This window comes from Hydra vulgaris, chromosome 04 (genome assembly GCF_038396675.1).
Source record: "Hydra vulgaris chromosome 04, alternate assembly HydraT2T_AEP".
NCBI lineage: Eukaryota > Metazoa > Cnidaria > Hydrozoa > Anthoathecata > Hydridae > Hydra > Hydra vulgaris.
In genome coordinates, this window is record NC_088923.1 from 32,335,001 (window position 1) to 32,356,241 (window position 21,241).

At 28.9% G+C, this 21,241-nt stretch overlaps 1 protein-coding gene across 1 annotated transcript in view; it reads left to right on the forward strand.

Annotated features, from left to right (window-relative positions):
• Positions 1-20,741, forward strand: part of LOC105850869 (sperm microtubule associated protein 2) — a 24,031-nt gene extending 3,290 nt beyond the window's left edge. Inside the window, exons 2-6 of the mRNA XM_065796096.1 lie at positions 2,968-3,034; positions 6,972-7,039; positions 7,927-7,993; positions 10,072-10,289; positions 20,210-20,741. Of these exons, the coding sequence (XP_065652168.1) occupies positions 2,968-3,034; positions 6,972-7,039; positions 7,927-7,993; positions 10,072-10,289; positions 20,210-20,568 (779 nt within the window). The 3' untranslated portion in view covers positions 20,569-20,741. The remainder of the gene's footprint in view (positions 1-2,967; positions 3,035-6,971; positions 7,040-7,926; positions 7,994-10,071; positions 10,290-20,209) is intronic.
• The last annotated feature ends 500 nt before the right edge of the window (positions 20,742-21,241 follow it).

The window sequence follows — 21,241 nt, forward strand, 5'->3', positions numbered from 1 at the left end:
GTATACGGAGAGAAATTAAGTTACTCAAATATATATTCAATATTTTTGTTATATTTTAATAATTTAAAAATTTTATTCTATTAAAATTTAAGTTTTTTTTTCTTATTTCTGTCTAAGTTCTGAACATCAAAATTATTTTTATTAAAATTTTAATTAAGTTGACCTAAAATAATTTGTCTTTTCAGAATAGAAAATGTCAGTCAAAAATAAAGCTAAATTTTAAGAGTGGTTAAAAGAGTGGTTAGATATGTTTGATCATTTTTTATTTCCGGATATCTTTCTTTTAACTAACCCTTTTTGCCAAAAGTTTTTTTCTAAAATATAATTTTGTAATACATGAAATTGTAAATCATAAAATTGAGAAAGCCACCAGCTGAATTCTAAATTTATAAAATAAATTATTTTGCATTGTTTAACAATATTTTTGAAAATAAGAAAGTAGCAAAAAGAGTGATGGAAATACGGCCCAAGATTATTGTGATTATTGACTTTTAAAAAAATTTACCAAAAAGCAAGCAGCCTGGTCAATGTAAGCCTGCGCAAAATACTCATTATGAATACCTTTCTTCATGCTATAAAGATGTGTTAGTCCCTATAAAGTTACAATTTTTTAAGGAAACTGCAAAATTGTTAAATTCTTTCTTGTTAGTTTTCCAAACCGACAATCCTATGACACCTTTTTTTCTGGAAACACTTAAGAATTTACTGAGGCTAATTTTATCAAAATTTATCAAAGTAGTTTTGTCTGAAGCATCTACAACTTTTAAGTTATTAAAAGTTGATATCAGTGATGTCAAAAATCAATTGTTGGTTGCAAATATTTATCTTGGGTTTGGAATAAAATATGAGTTGCAGTAACTAAAATCTAGTAAAAAAGTTACTGATGCACAAATATTATAATTTTAAAGCAGAAGTTCAACAGTTTTTAGTTACAATGTGCAAACATATGGTTTGAAAAAGTGTGCTAAACTTATGTTTTGCCAGATACTTATTATGTTTATCACCTTTGTAAATGGTGGAATCTCATGAGATGTGTGAACTTTATTTTGACAAGTTGTTGCTGATATTAGTAGCTTATAAAAATCACCTTCAGCTGCTGATCAAGCCAAATTGCAGTATTCACAATTTTTAACTACTGTTGTGAAAGTGAACAAGAAATTTCTTGGGTTCAAAAAAAAAGGTATAGACTGGATTCTTTTTTGGTTCAATATACAGATGCTTCAAGATTCAAGGACTTGAAAATGAAAATTAACCAATTGTTACTAATATTGTCTCATGGCCAAGCACAAGTAGAGCGTGGATTCAGTATAAACGACCAACTTCTAAATAATAATATGCTAACGGATACTCTTGTTGCACAGAGAATTGTACATGACCACATGTGCAGTGAAAATATAAAATTGTCCCAATTAGCTATGACAACTAAACTTCTGGGACATGTTAAGAATGCACAAAAACTATACTTTAGCAGTCAAAAAGAGAAGTCCTTGAAGGCCTTAAAAACTGACCGTGATACTAAACTGAAAAATTTTAATAAAGAGATTGCTCGTTATAATGAACAAATTCACACCCTTGAAGTTACCATACTTCAGTTCAGATTTGATGCAGATGAGTATGCATTGCAAGCGGAAAAGCAGAAGTCATTGATAGAAATTAAGTCAACAGTTCTAAAATCTAATGCGCTAAAGAGAGTTGCCTCTGAAAAGCAGGATTTACTTGAAAAAATTACAGCAGCAAAAAAAGTACTTATTGACAAGAAGGCTGAGATTTAGATTTGGATGTTTACTTTTTCAATCGTTTTGTTTTTCTGATTTCATTATTTCTTTATATATATAAAATATAATATAAATATAAAGTATAATATAAAATATAAAGTTAAGTTTTTGAAATTGGCTGTGTATTTTAATGATTTTTGGTTATTTATTTTTTGTTACTTAGTCATTAAGTCATCTATTTATTACAATGTTAAGTTTGATAAATTTATAATGCAAGTATAATATCGATTTGTTTCAAGTTAATATTTTTGAATGTGTAGAGATGTTAGATTATTTTAAATAACAGTGTTTGGGCCCTAATTTTATCTTAATTAATTTAGCTAGGTATTATTACAGTCTTTAAATAAAATAAAAAATTTTTAGTGCCACTTTATTTTTGAAATCCTCCTAAAATCTCCTAAGATTTTTATCCTTTTTTTTTCAAATTTCCCGATAAATCTCCTTAAAAACCTTTAAAAATCTCCTAAATTATCCTAATTTATCCTAATTTTTTCAGACAAAAAAAGTGTGGCCACCCTGTAGAGTAAGGTATGCATGGGCCAAATTCACATAATTATTTCTACTTCTGACAGTAAAAGGCACATCATTAAAAATTTAATGTAAGTTATACACCACATGCGTCCAGAGTGTTATGATGTATTACTCTGATACATGGTCAATAATGATTAATGATGTCCAGTGTCTTGTAAAATTAAAAGGATGATAGTTTTATGCATGTATGGTGTGACTAAATAATAAAAACAAAGTAATGATCTTAGACAGAAGCTAGGAGTAGCGAGTGTATATGATAAGATTTATTAGGAAAGAATAAAGATATTTGGGCATGTAGAAATTAAAGATGCAAATAATTATAGTGAGATTGCAGAATTGACAGTTAAGAATAAAGATGCTCAAGATATTGGAGAAACTGTACTATATGAAAGCTCCAGTCTGTGATGATGATGATGATGATGAAAATGATGATGATAATAATGATGAGTTTAAATAAAACATTTGAAACCTTTGAAATTCAAATTATATTTAAAGATTTTTTAATTAAAATTTGGATAATTATTTAAGGCTATATATAAAATCTCTTAGAGATAAATAATTTTTCAAATCTTTTTAGGCCTTATTTGTATAAAGTTAGAAAAATTTTACTTGTCTACATGCAGTTTTAAAATTTTTTGATAAAGTTTGTTATTATGTTTAGGTAATGTAAGTAGATTAGAAGTTTTGGCTCGACCTAAACCTATACCTGATGGCTTTATTGATGATAAGTAAGTTGTGTACAAATTTTAAATGCTAATATGTATGCAGAGTTTGAGGTGGTTAATGAAATCAATCTATATTTTAAGAAGTTACTTGAACAAAGATTTTTATTTCATTAATTTCAGAAACTATTTTTTATTTATTTCAAGAAGAAAAAAATAAAAAATCTCATTTTAAAAATAAGTATGTTTTAACATCAATGAAAATCTATTGTAAGACAAAACCAGGGAATTCATTTTTTTAGGAATAAGAAATAGTATTAATTTGTTTGTGGTTAACTACAAGCTCCAGGTTGCTCCCATATTTTTTAAAGATGTTTGAAGGTTAAATTTTCAAAATAATTGAAGCATCCCCTAAAAAGTTTAGCTGTCTAGACTCAGGCATAAAATATCTTAATAATGGCTTTATAAACTATAGAAACAAAATTTATTGTTTCTATATGCAAGCTCAAGAGCTAATACTTTTATTATATAATACTTCATTTTTTTTTTAGTTTATAGTTCAAATTTTAATAGAATAGAAATAATTAGCAGCAATGGTGTAGTGGTTAGAGTGCTAGTTTCAGAACTGGAGAACGGCAGTTTGAAGCCGGATTTGGCCATAAATGCAACATTGGTAAGGAAGGAGGTAGGAACTTCCTGGTAAAATGTTATTCCTCTATGCCCTGTGATAAGACCATTAGGATTTACCTAAATAACTAGAAAACAACTGTGTTTCTAAAATTTTAAATTTCATTCCTGACATTGATCTTGGTCTTGAAACTGCAATGTATAGTTAATAACAGGTTCAGGCTAAAAATATCCAATGCAATCCAGTAAAATGCAAGGCATAAAAATCCAATCCAATCCAGCTTTGTGATTTGTTAGTTGACTATTAATAAATCGCAAAGCTGGATTGCATTGGATTTTTTTGCCTTGTCATAACAAATGCAATTATAATTGAGAACTGCTGACATTTAAGTTTAAAAGGAAGGCTCGAATCTGATGGTTTCAATATAATATGTAGAATCATCACTAGTTTGCCATTTCTTGATCCTCCAATTATTGATGCAACAATTACATTATCAAATAACTTTATTACTTGCATTCACGTACTATTGCAAAGTATCTATGCTGTAGTATATTTTTTCAGTTCCATTAAATTTTTTGATAATTTCTTTACTGTACATTCTTGAGTCTTTATTCTTTGGATACAATATAGCACGTCTTAAAATAACTTCAAAGTTAAACTTGTTAATGTTGTTGCCATAAGTTTTACTAATCAAATATTTGATAGCTATACATTCTTCAGTTATTTCCATTATATCAGTAGGTAGTTTGTCACTATTTAATAATTCTACATTTCCAACTTTTAATACCCAGTCCACAGATTCAGATTCTTTAACACTCGTGCAGATTTTTTCTGTCAACTTTAGACTCTCAAACAATTTCAATGTTTGCAAATGTTAAAATGCATTCCATAATTTTGTTTTTATATCATGTTTAACCGCTAATATACAGTCTCCAATCTACTCTAATAACTACACTTTTTCCACCAAAAGGCAGAGTACCAAAGTTAGGATTAATAGCTGTCATAAAGTATACATCTATAAAAAGTGCGCTTAGTTCCATCAATTGTTTTGCTTCTCTTGTTCCTGTTATTATTCCAGATGTACAGCATTTATCTAAAGGAAGTTTCAGCGTTAAAGAAATTCTCAATTAACTGAAAGTAATGTAGATTAAGTATTATGTTATTATATTAGATATGTTTGATCATTTTTTATTTCCAAATATCTTTCTTTTAACTAATCCTTTGTGCCAAAAGTTTTTTTCTAAAATATAATTTTGTAATACATGAAATTGTAAATCATAAAATTGAGAAAGCCACCAGCTGAATTCTAAATTTATAAAATAAATTATTTTGCATTGTTTAACAATATTTTTGAAAATAAGAAAGTAGCAAAGAGAGTGATGGAAATACGGCCCAAGATTATTGTGGTTATTGACTTTTAAAAAAATTTACCAAAAAGCAAGCAGCCTGGTCAATGTAAGCCTGCGCAAAATACTCATTATGAATACCTTTCTTCATGTTATAAAGATGTGTTAGTCCCAATAAAGTTACAATTTTTTAAGGAAACTGCAAAATTGTTAAATTCTTTCTTGTTAGATCCCAGTGAATGCTATAAATCTTGATTTCTTCTTTTTGTTTTGAAGATACACATAAAAGCAGTAACACAAATATGTTTACCTACAACCTCCTGGTCCTTTAATATAGTTGCATGGAAACTTTGTTGTAGTTGGATTCATAAATGCTCCTATGTAGGATTCTAAAACAATCAATCTTTTAAATGCTATTCAAAGATTTGCACATATCTTTATATCATTATCATTCTTCATCAACATCATAGAAGACATTTTCCTCGAAAACAATATCTTCCAATTCTGGCAAAGCAAATGGTTCATATTTCTGATTATTAAGTATAAGTACTTCGTTTGCTTCATGCAATGCTTTTTGTTGTGCTGCTGAAGGATCAATCACTTTATTTAGAAAATCTTCTATTAAATTTTTTTTATACTTATGATAAAGTGCCATAGTATCTTATGGTATATTTAAAGGAATAGTATACTACAAAATCTTCTCATCTGATATGTATTTTTCATGGCAGCGGTATCTGTAATCACTTTATCCCATTCAGTATCATCATCCTGAAAATTTTGCATTCCACAGGCTTTATAAAATGTTTCACATAAATGATCTTTGACTTTTAAAAGAGCTTCAAAGCTTTGAATTTAATGTGCATGGTTTAACAGCATCTTTAAAAAATGTTTTTCTTTTTGGTTTTTTAGGAATTTTTGGTTTCTCAGGATTTTCCTTGTTCAATTTAAACCATAAGTTGATGTAGAATCTTCTTGAAATGCTGTCGGTGCAGCTTCTGCATCTTTTCTTGTGTAAAAATAACACTCTGTTTGTTTGGTTCATGAACAGCTGAATGCACAACTGGGTGTGGTTGTTTTTGTATTGGAAATCTTAATGATTGCCAACATATTTTGTATTCACATGTTAAACAATTTCATCATTTATGTTCACAAAATTTAACTTTTTTACTGTAACTTTCATGGCTATCTGATCGTGATCTTTCTTAAGGTCAAACGTGACCTTTTTCAAGGTTACGATTGTGCAGTTAAGTTATTTCATAAGGCAATAATGGTTATATGAAACAGTTAATTTGCTGCCAATAAGCTATAGCTATAAGATATAGCTTTTTTTCTACTTTTTCTTCTAAGTTTAGGATATCTATTGCTTTTAAATACAGTTTTTTTAGACAGAGGTTTGGAAATTTCTTTGTATTAATCTACAATCAATCATGCAGGGGCTATTCATATTAAGCACACTCATGGCTTTTAATATTAAACACACTCATGGCTTTTAATATTGAGCACCCACCTGGTCCATTTTTTTGTATAACAATATCATAAAATTCTTTGTTTTTATAAAAAATGTTTATAAATAAAGTTTTTTTGATTTCAGGATTTATTAATTTTTGTTCCAAAGTTTTTGAGTTAATGCAAATTAAAATCTAAAAATTAGATATGCTAAATCTACTAATCTAAAAATTAGATGTTAAATGTACCTACTAAAATCTAAAAATTAAATATGATAAATGTAGTTTCCTAATAACATTTACTTTGTTACTTTAAAAGAATGTTAACATCAACTTTGTTACTTTAAAAATATGTTACTTTAAAAAAATGCTAATCTATAAATTTTTGAAATATAAAAATGACATGTTGATTAACTTGAGGGAAAAAAAACAGATGAAAAGTGAAACAATTTGACAAAAGATGTTTATATAAAATGTTTCTTTAATTTTTTTTAATTAAACGAAAAATATTATTGGGGTTAAGTAAATCAAAAATACATTTTTTTTTTCAAATATTTTTCAATTATATATGAGCTGTTCTTTAGACAATCTGTTTACTGGGACAATCAATTCACAAAAGATTGGACTAAAAGTGACCTAAGTACTAAATTTGGTAAGCAGTAAAACTGACATTTTTTTTAGAACTCAAACATGTTTAACTGATTATTTGCAAAATAAATATCTGATTTTTATCTTAATCGCGTAATTTATTGTTATGACCATCAGGGTTGGAGTCAAATACGTATTTTGATTTGAATTTGTATTTAGTAAAAATAGACTAATTTGGGGTTTTTGTATTTGAATTGTAATTAAACAGAAAATTTCTTTAAATATTTGTATTTGTATTAGATTGATACGTATTTGCAATTCCATACACTAGGTTAACCAGGGTTTTTTTGGTGGGGAAATACATCAAGGTTCATTGTTTTGTTTTTTCCATTTTTAAGACCAAAATAAAAACTTGTTTTTAAGGGATATTTGTTGAAAGACTTATTCTTAATTTTCTATATAATAGACCATTTTATCAATCTTGTCTTGAAAAAAGCTTTTTACTTTCTCTTTCCTAAAGAACAATTATTTGAATTTGTATTTGACCCCAACCCTGATATCCATGTTATGTTATTTTTTATTGAGAAAACTAGCTATCTGTATATACCCATTCATTAGTTTGTTTAACTGTAATAATTTACAAGTATATTTGTATATTGTACCCATTCAACTTTATAAACTATCAGTGTTATTTATAAACTATCGGTATTGTTTATAAACTATCAGTGTTATTTATAAACTATCAGTGTTATTTATAAACTATCAGTGTTATTTATAAACTATCAGTGTTATTTATAAACTATCAGTGCTATTTATAAACTATCAGTGTTGTTTATAAACTATCAGTGTTATTTATAGTCAAAAGAGTTAAAACTAAAACAAAGTAAATATTACCATTATTTATAATAATAATAATAAAATCATAATTTACTTCTTATTTGCATTTTTCAGTTTTGTCAGACAGGTTAACTCAATTAACAAATCCAAAACTTATTCACAAAGATTGGAAAGGTGACAGGTTGGCTTTTATGCTTAAAATTTTAACTTTCAACTTTATTTTATTACAAAAAATGAACATAAGTAATTGAAATAAAGTTCATATTGTTAAAAAAATATATACAAATTTGTATATATATATTGTTAAAAGTATTCTAAAGGGTATTTTTGAAATTGTTTACACATTTCTTTTTGTTTTGTATTTTTATTTTATTCTAGTTTTAATGTTTTTTCTTATTTGTAACCACAGTAACATACTTAAAATACATACTTCACAGTAACGTACTTAAAATACATACTTCACAGTAACATACTTCAAAGTTAAAGCTATTATTATTAGTTTTATTATTATTTGATTCAGACAAAAAGTACAATACAAGGTCCATAGTTAAAATAAACATAGTCATTTAACAGTTCGGTTACTGCATAAACAGCTGCATTCAACTGGCATATTTGACAAGCTAATCTTATGTCTACAGTTAAACAACGCACTCTAGAGTACGCAAGTCTAATTCCATAAATTTGTTTGTAACACTTGAGTTTGTAACACTTGCTTGGGATTTAGTATCCTGTACACCATTTTCTTTGTATTAAATGACATATTAATGGCAGTTGCTTCAGTATTTTATGCAGTTAATAGTTTTTGCAGTGGAAACCTAGATGGTGCAATTAGGACAACATCAGCATATGATCTCTGTTATTGATATTAGCTGCACACCTGTCAGCTATAAATTATAGCTGACAGATGACACCGAAAAAATTGTTCAGTGTGATTTTTACAGATTCAAAGAGTAAGTTCAAATAGCCCCTGAGTTTTTTTAAACCACTATGTGATATTATGTCAGCCACAATAGATTGCATACATTTTATAATGTTATTATAATAATATCAAGAGCAAAAGGTTCGTAAAATATAGAACAAAGTATAGAAAAGTAATAATAATATCAAAAAAGAGATTTGTGAAATATAGAACAAAATATAGAAAAATAATAAATGGTTTTTTTACTCTTTGAAGTAAATATTCTATTCTTTGCCCATAATGAGTTAAAATGAAATATTCACAAGCTTGGTAATTCAGCATTCTGGACAATACTTTTAGTGTAGAATCTATAAATTGTAGCAGGTTTACTATTTACTGAGCAAATAATTGAAAATACTAATGGTCTGTGGTCTAATGCAATAACATCTGTTAATACTGAAACATTCACTATTATTTTATCTACAATTTGGCTACATAAAACATGATTTAGCAATGAAATATTCTTACCATCATCACTAATATATGTAAAAGTATTATTTAACTTGTTTATATTAAATTTAACCAAATTTATTTTGGCACCAAGGCTTGAGAATTTATCATAAAATCTTTTATGCAAATAGAAATCACCTGCAATAATAATGTAGACCTGCAATAATAGTGTAAGACAGCACAGGCCCAATATTGGTATTAATATGCAAGCATGTAATCTTGGTTTAAGTGAATCAACATTTTTAATACAACTCGAAAGACTTTTCTGGTATAATATCGCAGTACCTCTATAAGGCCTTCTAATTAGTTCATTTGATGATATGTTAACTGTAGATAATCCAGTATTATGTAAATATGGATTTATATTATAAGTATACCATGGTCACATGGCAATAGCCAATGTACTTGTGATAACACAAGAACATTGGCTTCTAACTGATTCATTATTTTTAATTTACAAAACATCATTGCACATTCTATGGCATTGTTCTCTGTAATAGTTGATTTGTGGCGCAACACAAATATATCAACAATATATCAAAAAATATATATCAACAATTCAATTGGTTTCTGTTCAATTGATTTCAACTAGATAGTCAAGTGTGGTTCTCATGTTTATTAGATCTTTTTATATCTGAACAAATTGCCTTGCTTTTGCACAATTACATCGTTATGTTTTGTACCAACTGGAGGTAACCTTGATAGATTGCATGCATAAAAATTAGTAATTCATTCAGCTAACTATTTCAGTATGATATCATCAGTGTGTGTATATATATGTGTGTGTGCATGTGTGTGTGTTTTTATATTAGTTATTGTTGTTTTTATTATTTGTAAGTAAAAATATTTAGAAACTCTCCAATATGGGTGATTAGTCATGGTGCATTGAATGGCAAAGCATCTAATAGACTTGAGTCTTTAGCGGAGCCTAAGGTTCACCACAAAGATTTTCAAATACCAAAATCAGTTTATACAGTAATTAGTTCTTCAGCTAAAAAAGCACTGCCAAGTGATCGTGTTCAGATGTTAGCAAAACCAAAACTCTCCACTGAGTTAGGTATTAAGCCAGGTAAATAACTCTAAGCATGGGCTTAATGGTTATTAATAATTATTAAATCCATGCTTTTCATTTCAGTTTGTTATTTTAATACATATGTATATACATACATACATTTATATATATATATATATATATATATATATATATATATATATATATATATATATATATATATATATATATATATATATATATATATATATATGTGTGTGTGTTCAAGGCTGTTTTCAACTAGTGCAATTACTAATTTCAAGTAAACACCTGACAATCATAATGGTGATACTAATAATACTAAAAAACTAACAGTAAAACTAAAAGTATTAAAATTTATTTTTTATTTTAAACTCTATCTTATAAAAAATATAAAGTATATAGTAAAGTGATATAGTATAGAAAATAACACAGCATAAAGTGTAACTATAAAATGTGTGAACGCAACGAAACTTTTTTTTCTCTTCTTTTATTGTTTTTGTTTTTTTTTTTTTTTTTTTACAGAGCTAACTTTTTATTCAACATTTTTATTTATTTTAATTTTTTGCTTTTCAATTTTTTGTATTAGAATAGAATAGAAAAGATGCTGTACACACTTAAGGTGTAGCGAGTCTTAATTATGTAGAGTTAAGACTATGACAGCCGATTACAAAAAATAGTGTTCACAAACCAAAATATTTATCGATGCTGTTTTTAAAAAGGTTTAAGTTATCTTTATCTATTATCCATTGAGGAAGAGAATTCCAATCGTTTGTAACTCTGTTTGTGAAGAAATGGTGACGAATTCTTGAATTGGTAAATTGTCTGCGTATTCTACAATTGTTACTTCTACTTGATTGTTCCAGCTCAAAATTTAATGGAGGGTGGTGAAAACTAACATTATCTTTCCCATTTGAGATCTTATACATTTGAATCAGATCACCTTTTCTTCTTCTATCATGCAAAGTTGGCAATTCAAGTATCTTTAATCTTTCTTCATATGATTTCCCCCTTAAATATTTGATTCTAATAGCCCTGTGTTGCATGAGACGAGGATGTACTAATGATTTGTAAGCAACCACTAATTAGAGTTGGAAGTTACTGGAAGAGAAAAGATGAAGATTGTAGAGCAAGATAACGATTGACAGACGACTTAAAGGATTGCAAATTATATGAATCAGGAAAGCAAGATAAAGGAAGCGAATTCCAAAGAACTAATGTTCGAGAAAAAAACTTGACGAATAAGAGATTTTGGAACACTTAGGAACAGTCACAGAAAAAAGAATGAGACTTAATTGAATGACAAGTCACACGAGAATGAATTTTAGTAGATGGCACAAGAGGCGCTAGCTCTTTAGAGCAGTGCCCATTATAGTAGAAAAAAGAAAGAGAAGCAAGAATACGAATATGTGATAATAGTTGGAGGTTGGCTGCTAGAGCAGGTCCAACTATGTTTACAATGCATTTTTGCACCTTTTCTAAAAGAGAAAGGGCATCATTAGAAGATCTGCCCCAGATATGACAACAGTATTCCATACAAGGACAGATTTGAGATTTATAGAGATAGAGAATAGAATTTGGAGTAAAAAAGTGTTGAGCTCGATAAAGAGACACAACCTTAACAGATGCTAATTTTGCAACGGATTTGATATATGGTTTCTAAGAAAGATCGTAAGTAAGAGGTAATCCTAGAAGATGAAGAGTAGATGACTCATTGAGTACATTACCGTTCATAAATATAAGAAGATCTAAATTATTGCGATAACAATTGGCTGAAAAAGTTGAGTTTTATCTGAATTAAAGTTCACCAGCCACTGTGAGCCCTGTTGTAGGAGAAGTGAGATCCTTTTCAAACCCAAATTCCCCCTCCAAGCAATCAGAGAGTGTTGGTTTTTTATCATGACAAAAATAAATGGTAGTTTCATCAGTGAACAATGCCACCTCGGATGTGAGAATATCTGGAAGATTGTTAATGTAAATTAAAAAGAGTATAGGGCCAAGGATTGAATCTTGAGGAACCCCTGAAGTTACAGAATAAGAAGAAGAGTGCTGTCCATCGAGAACAACTTTTATACTACAATTGGAAAGGAAGGATTCAATAATCTTAAAGATGTTACCAGATACACCGTAAGAAGAAAGTTTATGGAGAAGACCAGCATGCCAAACTTTATCAAAAGCTTCAAAAATGTCAAGACCAATAGCCTTAACCTCTCCACCTTTATCTAATGCACGATAAAACCTATCGGTTATTACTGATAGCAAATCAGCTGTAGAACCAGAAGATCGAAATCCATATTGATGATCAGAAAGTAAGTTATTAGATTCAAGATGAGAGATTAAGTTTTTGTTAATTAAAGATTCAAAAATCTTGCTTATGATAGGAAGAAGACTAATGGGACAGTACTTAGATGAATCCGATTGCTCTCCAGAATTTTTGAAAATAGGGATAACAGATGCCGCTTTCCAGCAGGCTGGAAAACAAGACTCTGATAGCACTTGTTGAATAGTTTTGAGAGTATAGACGACAGCTCGGCAGAACACTTCTGCAAGACTACACCAGGTATGTTGTCTGGACCACAAGCTGTGGAATCACAACTAGTGGAATCAAGAGATGATATTGATAAAAAGTTCTTAGCAAACAATTTAGCTTTGTCTTTAGGTGAGGTGACAAAGTCTGAACCATACATACTATTAAAGATTCTCCAGAAGTCGTGAGAGCCTAATTTTTGTGATGAAATACGAGATTTTTATGACCTGAGAATAGCGGGCTTTGGCGTTAGACAAAATCTTATTACAATGGTTTCTACCAATAGTAAACAGGCGTCTGTTTTCTGGAGTATTGTTTTGCTGATAGATATGGAAGTAATGGTTTCGATTGGCAATTGCAGCAGCACATTGTGAGGATAACAATGGAGAGCAAGGCTTGACCTGGAATCGTCGAGAGGGAATAAAAGATTCCATGCCAGTCTGAATTCACAAAGTTATGTAAGAAGCACATTTGTCAACAGGAAGATGAAAGATTTCTACCCAAGGTCCATCACGAAGAAAATCATGGAAAGAGTCCCAGTCAGCTTTAAGGTAGTTGTAAAAGGAACGATGATAGGGGGATTCAGATGATGAAGAAGAATGAGATAATAGTTTTAGAGAGATCAAACTGTGATCAGTAGTGTAAAAGGGTGAATGTGAAGAAACTGAGCACTGACTAGGATCAGAAACAAGAAATAGGTCAAGTAAAAAAGGTAAATGATTCGGGTTGTCTGGAAAATGAGTTGGAAAATTGACTATTTGAGTTAGAGATTGAAAAAGGCACTGACACTAGAGCCAAGCCGTTCAGTATGATGAGCATTAAAGTCACCAATAACAGCAATATTGGCTGATGGATAAAGAGAGAGGGCTTGGGCAACTTTATCAGAAATAACATCAAAAAGAGTGCAGGCTTAAGATGAAGGAGAAAGATATAGAACAAAGAGAAAGGCAATAGAGTGAAGTGGTGCTAAACAAAAGCACATAAAAAAATAGTCTGTGGATTCAAACCTAGTTTCCCGACAAATGGGTGAATTCTTATGAATGTCCAGGCCAAGTACGTGACTATTGGAGTCTTTACAAATTAAAGGAAGATAACCATCAACACTAAGATCACAAGATAAGACAGCTGAACTCAAATTAGTCTCACAAAGAGCAAGTAGGTCTGGTGAACTTTGCAAGAGATAAGACTCAACAGAAGAAAAGTTACTTCGAAGACCACAAATATTAGTGAATGGTAGGTTTAGAGAACTTAGTGATGATAATGGTTTTTTGTGTTTTATAGTTTTTGGTACTTTAGTTATTTTTAAATTTGTTAAAGAACTTGACTCAAAGCATAGATAATACTCAGTACACTGTTTAATAGTCCAAGCAATTCCCTCATTACTATTAACAAACACCAAGCCGTAACAAAGGGCTCCAAATGTAACAAAGGCCTTGGCAACGCACACCAAAAGTACAAACAGGGACTCCATCTATGCACAACATGGCACTGTTAATACTTTGATATTTTTCAGCTGTTGATGGAATCAGTATTTCTGAGAGCTACCACAGAGTTCAGGAAACCTGACTACCAGCCAGCCTTAGAACCATAAAACTGAGTTATAGAGCTGTACCCTCATTAGGAGACAATAGAATGAGCTACCTAGTCATAAAACAGAGACATAAGCAAAACCCATGCATTGAGTCAAGAAAATCCAGCATTCAACATCCTAAACTGGAAATAATGTATTAAAAATACATCTGCGCCAGCCTAATAGATGAAGAAGGGGTGCGAGGCTGGTCAACAGATAGAATCTATTTACCCCTTAAGTCTTTACCTAGGAGGCCTTCTAAAAGACAGTAGCCGGATGCATTTATCATCTGTCCAAGATGAGTATTTTAATTGACACCATCTCTAGTCTTTACTCAACCAAGAGCCCCAGGCAGGGGGTGTTTCAAGTTGGAGTTGGCATCTCCTAGCCTTTGCCTAAAAAGGCGTATCTTACAAGGCAGCAGGACATGAAGCATATTGTACTGGGTTACATGTTGCCAGTAGCAGGATAACCTGGCCTGACATATTTTATTTGTTAAACTCTTTTGTTAATTATTTTAAGAAAACAATTGTTGATTGAAACTTTAAGAAAACCTTTAAAAAAATATTTGTTAATTGAAACTTTAATGCAAGAATTTTTATTTAAAAAACAAACAAAATACTGAAAAAGGTTTTGAACTATTCGTTATTTGATTCATCAGATGACAAATCCAAATCAATTAATGTTTTTAAACCAGTTTTTATTGCTCTTTTTGAGTAATTTTTTCTTTCTGATTGTGTTGGCCTTTGCACTAAATCAAACGGACACACACAACTCTCTTTCAGAGAGTTGTGTGTGTCTGTTTTCACTCTATTCATTATTGAAAAAAGACAGTCAACATTTGCATTAGATACAGACAAAGTAAAGAATAGTTCAACCAGAAGTAGAACCGCAACCCATTCAATTTTCATTGAGCTGGAGAATATTTGGTATCATAACTTGCGGTGCCCGGTATTAATCTTCTGTCACATACAATCTTTCGTCATATTTTCCAGATGTGTTAAATAAATATCATATATCTAATATCATCTCTAAAGTCCGAACTTTATGTGCAATCCATCGTGTACCAGAGGTTTTCTTAGGTTGGTAACCATCAATGTTATATTCATCATCTTCTAAAATAGATAAAAGTTCATGGAGCTGCCTTAACTTTTTAGTTGATATTTTAAAAATGTAATGTATTCTTAAAATAATGCAATCAATGTCATTAAATGATTCAGTCTTTCCTAATTTATCTTTTAATGATAACTCAAGGCAATGTGCTACACACCAACAAAACATGATTGATGATCCAACAAAACATGATCCATTTGCTTTGCCTATATCTGTATTAATATGATATTTCCGCTCTAGATTATTTGAAATGAAAATTTCAAGATCTTTTTCTATTTTTGTTTCTGTTAAAACAGAGTTGTTTAATTTATATTCATATCCAGGATTCTTTTTACCAAAATACATGACTTTACATACATACATTTATAATATTATACATTATACAATATACATTATACAATATACATTTTGATTCATTAAATTTAATTAACCAATCTTAAGACTATTTGACTAACATGTCCTCTTGTAATATTATATTATCATTATAACAATGATTGATTGAAATAACTTTGGTATCGTCTGCATATAATTTAGTGACTTTAATAATCCTCTACATAAGTCATTAATGAAGATTACAAATAAAAGAGGTCCAAATACTGAACCTTGTGGTACTAATAACCATCCACTAATAACCTTGTGGTACTAATAACCATCCACTAATAACCATCTTCCAACTTGAAATATATTCTCCTATCACCACCCTCTGAGTTCGATATGACAAAAATGATTTACACCAATTTAACAAAGATGACCCAAATCCCAGTCTAAATAATTCTTCCAGTAATTTCCTGTGAGAGACTGAATCAAATGCTTTTTTGAAATCCAAAAACAAACATCAACTGAAATATCCTTTTCATACACTTGCATGATTAAATCTAAAGATTCCAACAGGTTTGTTATACAACTTTTGTTATTAACAAAACCATGTTGCTCTTTAGAAACTAAATTGTTTTCAATGAGAAACACCATCATACAATCTCTAATAATTTGCTCCATAATTTTATCAACAATTGATGTTAATAAAACCGGTCTATAATTTGTTGGATTTAGTTTATTGCCCTTTTTGAATAACGGAACATTTGCACATGACCATAACTTTGGAATAGTTCTTGTATAAAAATTTATGAAATATTAATGCTAAACAACTTGACAAAGATTCTGAACATTCCCTTGAAACTTTTGGGTGAACATTATCTGGACCTACTGATTTGTACATGTTTAAGTTACTCAAATGGTTCTGAGTAATAAAAATACTAAAATGTGGATCAGGACATTTATTTAAAAGATTGTTGCCTAAAACCTCTTACAATGAATCATCTTGTACAAAAACAGATACAAAAAGTTCATTAAGAGTGTTTACTATCTCTTGATTATCAGTAGTTGTAATACCATTATGTAGCTTTATTGCTTTGATAGAGTCTTTAAATCTTGTTTTGTTATTTATATATGCATAGACATTTTTAGGATTATTTTTTGAATTAAGTGCCAAGTTTCTTTTAAAATTGCAAATACTTTTTTTGACAAGTATTTTTATATCTTTATTTAATTTTTTATACTTATTGACTTCTAAAAGATTTTTAAAACCTGAATTCCTGTTTCTAAACCAACTTTTTTGTTTTTCTTTACACATACCTTTTAAGTTCACTTGTCATCCACAGTGAGTTGTTTTTGTGTTGAAAAGAATTTTTTATCTAAATTCAGTGTTGGAATATATTTTTCACACCATGTTTTATATTTTCTAAGCCATTTTTTGTAACATTAACGCCAAGTCCTTCAAATTCTTGTACCCAGTTAATGTTAATAAAATACAAATCTAACGCTTTAAAGTTTCTCTTTTTCCATAAAAATTTTTTCTTCCTTATTGTTTGTAATGATATTAATAAATTAGACCTGTTTTCACATCCAAACATAAATTTCAAAATATGATGACCATGATCGATGCCACCTAACTGTGGAAAATGCTCCAGAATATAAACTCTGATGCTATTATCAGTTAAAATGAGGTCTAAAATGTTAGTATCTATACCAAACTTTACTGGAAAACTAGGGCGGATAACATTTTGGTGCAGGTAACAGTCATGTAACGACTCAATAAGCATACTTGCTGTTGTGTCACTCTTATAATTTCACTAAAGTTTTTGTCGTTCCACTTGATGTTTGCATAGTTAAAATCACCACATATTAAAATACCAGAGCATTTGTTATTTTGTTTGAGTACATATGCCTACTTTAATGACTTTATAATGTCAACACACTTTTCATTATTACTAAGATATGTCCAGTAAATACAACCATATAAAATTTTAATCTATAAATAAACCATATATAAATCTTTTTGCCACCACCACGACTAACTTGACGTTCCTTTCTAAACAGATTGTAAACCCGGAATATTAGTAGTAGACATTACTGACCACCAAGTCTCACACACAAATATAACTTGAGCGATAGATCTGGATATATCATCAATGAATTCGTCAAATTTATTATTTAAAGAGGTTGCATTTGTATACCAACCTGTTAAATAATCAATTTTTTTTGTTTTTAAACCTTTTTTTAAGTTCTTGATTCATTTCTTTTACCAGCAGTGTATTAGCACTTGAATCCAAATGCTTTCCTCCTCCATTGACTGTATCAGGGTCACTTAATTGGTTATATCGGTTATATAAATATTGACAAAGAATATGTATAGAATGCTTATAATTATTTGTGTCAGTGTTACTCTATGAAGACTTGAACAACAATTGCTATTTGTTTATTAACACCACTTGTTTATTAACACCACTTGTTTATTAACACCACTTGTTTATTTCTAATTATGTGATAGCTTTTAACTTTATCCCAATCGACTTTCAGGTTGAGTGGTTTATTAAATTCTCTACATTTATCCCTGAGTTGTTTATCCAAGTTTCTCTAGGCATTGGTTAAATCAGGATTTACATAAATATCCTTAAAATTACGGTATGATTTTTTTATAAAGTCATTTCTTGTTTCCTTATTTCTTAACTCTACAATTACTGGTGCAATACCCTTTTTAGATTTTAATCTAAATACACGAATTAAATGATGTCTATCTATCAATACTTGATCCAATAAACTGAAACTTTACTTTCCTCATCTTTCTTTATATTTGCGGCAACAGTTTTATTTGGTTCTTCTAAACCAAAAATAATAATGTTCTTCTCTCTTTTTTCAATTTCTTTTTTTTCATTTAAAACAGAATTAATAATATCAATCTGAGATTGAGTTTTATTCAATTTTCTACCAGTTACAATATTCCAAGCTTCATTCAGAGCAGGAACAATAACATTTACAACTTTGTTGTTTAAATCTTCATTCTTTTTAGTTAAATTAGCAACTGTTATTACTAATGGTTGTATCTTTTTATTCAAATCTGCTACAGCATTAATTTTTGATTCATATTCAATTCACAGTTTACTCTACAGTGCATCCAGAGTGTCTTTGGATAATTTTGCATTAACCATAATATATTAGTTATAAAATACTATTGATTATATACTTATTAAAACAAATAGAACTGTTAGTTTTTTGTTTTTTATTGTTTTCTAAATCTTTTTTACATTCAATTCTTGTTTGCTTTTTTATTAGATTTTCTTTTTTCTTTTTCCAAAACATTTTTCTAAAAAACATTATTTCATCTTTGCATAAAAAATTAATTTTTACAAACTAAAGGAAATCTAGTTAACGGTTTAATTTTTGAAGTATTGAAATTTTTTACATTAAACAAAAACGGATTCCAAAAAAGAAATTCATTAAAAGCGAGTCTACTTTTTAGAAACAGGCACCAAACTTTCATTTTTCATCTGATGAAATTAATTGGATGAAATTAAATAGGAGAAAATATTTTTAATTCGATGTAATTTTTAATTCAATACCCATTCAATAATTTTTAATTCAATTTGGCTTTGTACTTTTTGTGTTTGTGTTTATTGCAAATTTTATGTTTTATTTGCAAACAAGAACGTTGGATCAAATAACAGCTTTCAAACTTTTGGGCACTTGTTTTCCACAAACTTATATCAAATAACTGTGGTTCATGTGGTTCAGGTGGAAATAAAAAAAACTTTTTCTCAAGATTCATAACTCCTTAAAACAGTTACAAAAACATCTCAATTAAGTAAATCATAAGGAACTCTGTTTTTTGTAATTATCTTGCCAGATGGATTTTTTTTCTTAAAAAAAAATAGATATATTTTTATTATAAAGATTTTATAACAAACTTATCATGATAACTAAAACTTAAGAAGTATTAACCAATACAATTTATCACTTTTAGTTTGGTTAATTCTTTGTCATTATTTAATCACTTCGTAGTAAGCATTTTGACTCAATACTTTCTTAAATCTATTACAGTATTTAAAGCAAGTCTCACTTATTATAATAATTTTTTCTCGTTAACGGTCGGCTTATCAGCTTAAGCAAAAAAATATTCGTGGAACTTTGTTCACTTTAAAACATATACGAGTATCTCATATCATTTGTGTAATTATTATATTAAATTATTCATGTGATATTTATATTAAATTAGCTGTAATTTAATGTAATTGTGATCTGAGGCACTTCAAGCATAAAAGATTTTTTATTTTGTATAATATAATTCGAAGTTTAAATGATATAAACAATTTAAAATGATAAAAACAATTTAAATAATATAAACAATTTAAAATTTTAAATGATATAAACAATTTAAAATCAGTTTTATGAAATGTGTTTTACTTTTTAACTTAGACAGTTGCTGGGATTACTCTGAATGGCATTCGGATGTTTCAGAAGCCGCTTTAAAATGTGAACCTTCTGCGCGAGTGGTGCAATTAGCAGAGCCGAAAAAGTTGTATGCATCTTATAAAGAATGTCGTTCCGTGATATGGGATGTATCTTGCGGCGCAAAAAACGCACTGCCAACCATTCGTGTTCAACAGCTTGCGCTTCCCAAAAAAAGTCAATATAAAGAAGATTATGACAGTGACTGGGATAAAGTAAATCCTACAGCTCTGGTTGCTAAACCCTCTCCAAGAATTGAAGAATTAGCTCAACCTTTACCGAGGAAATCCAAACGAAAATCTCCAAAATTGACTTTAAAAAGTTGAATTGAAATTCGAACTATTGCACGACTTATTAATATACTTGTCTTTTTTGCATTTTATTTCAAATTTAATTTTTTTTTTAAACTTAGTAAAGTATATTTGATTTAATATTTGTTTTTTTTTTTGTAACATTTGTAACAAAAATAAATTCCTTTTTGTTTTCTAAATGTTTTTAATTCAGACTTTTTTGATTCTTCGTTTCTAAAATAAAAATATGAAGTTTGATTTTATTTATAAATATATTTAAACAACCAATTATAATGAAATTATAAAGAGTTTATATTTGTTGCTGATTGATGATTGTATAATTACATTAAATTTATATTAGTTATTTATAAATGAACAATAGTTTTTTTGAAAACAGTTGTATTTACTTTCAACGTAAATGCTCCACGGTGCTCTGTGACAATTTTTTAATATTAAATGTCAAGAAAATAATCAAATATTCTTGAAGAGACCAACAAATATTTAGAAAATAATTGATTTTATAAGAGATGCCAAAGAGGTGTGTATAGTACACTACAGAGCTTGAAAGTTGTTTAGGTTTATTAATTTCAAAAATTTTAAACATGAGGCTCAAGTTAAATCAACTGCAGCTAAAGCAAGCAGGGACTATTATCAAAAATATTAATATAAAAATCAAGTCGTTATTCAGTCAATAGTACATAAATTTTGT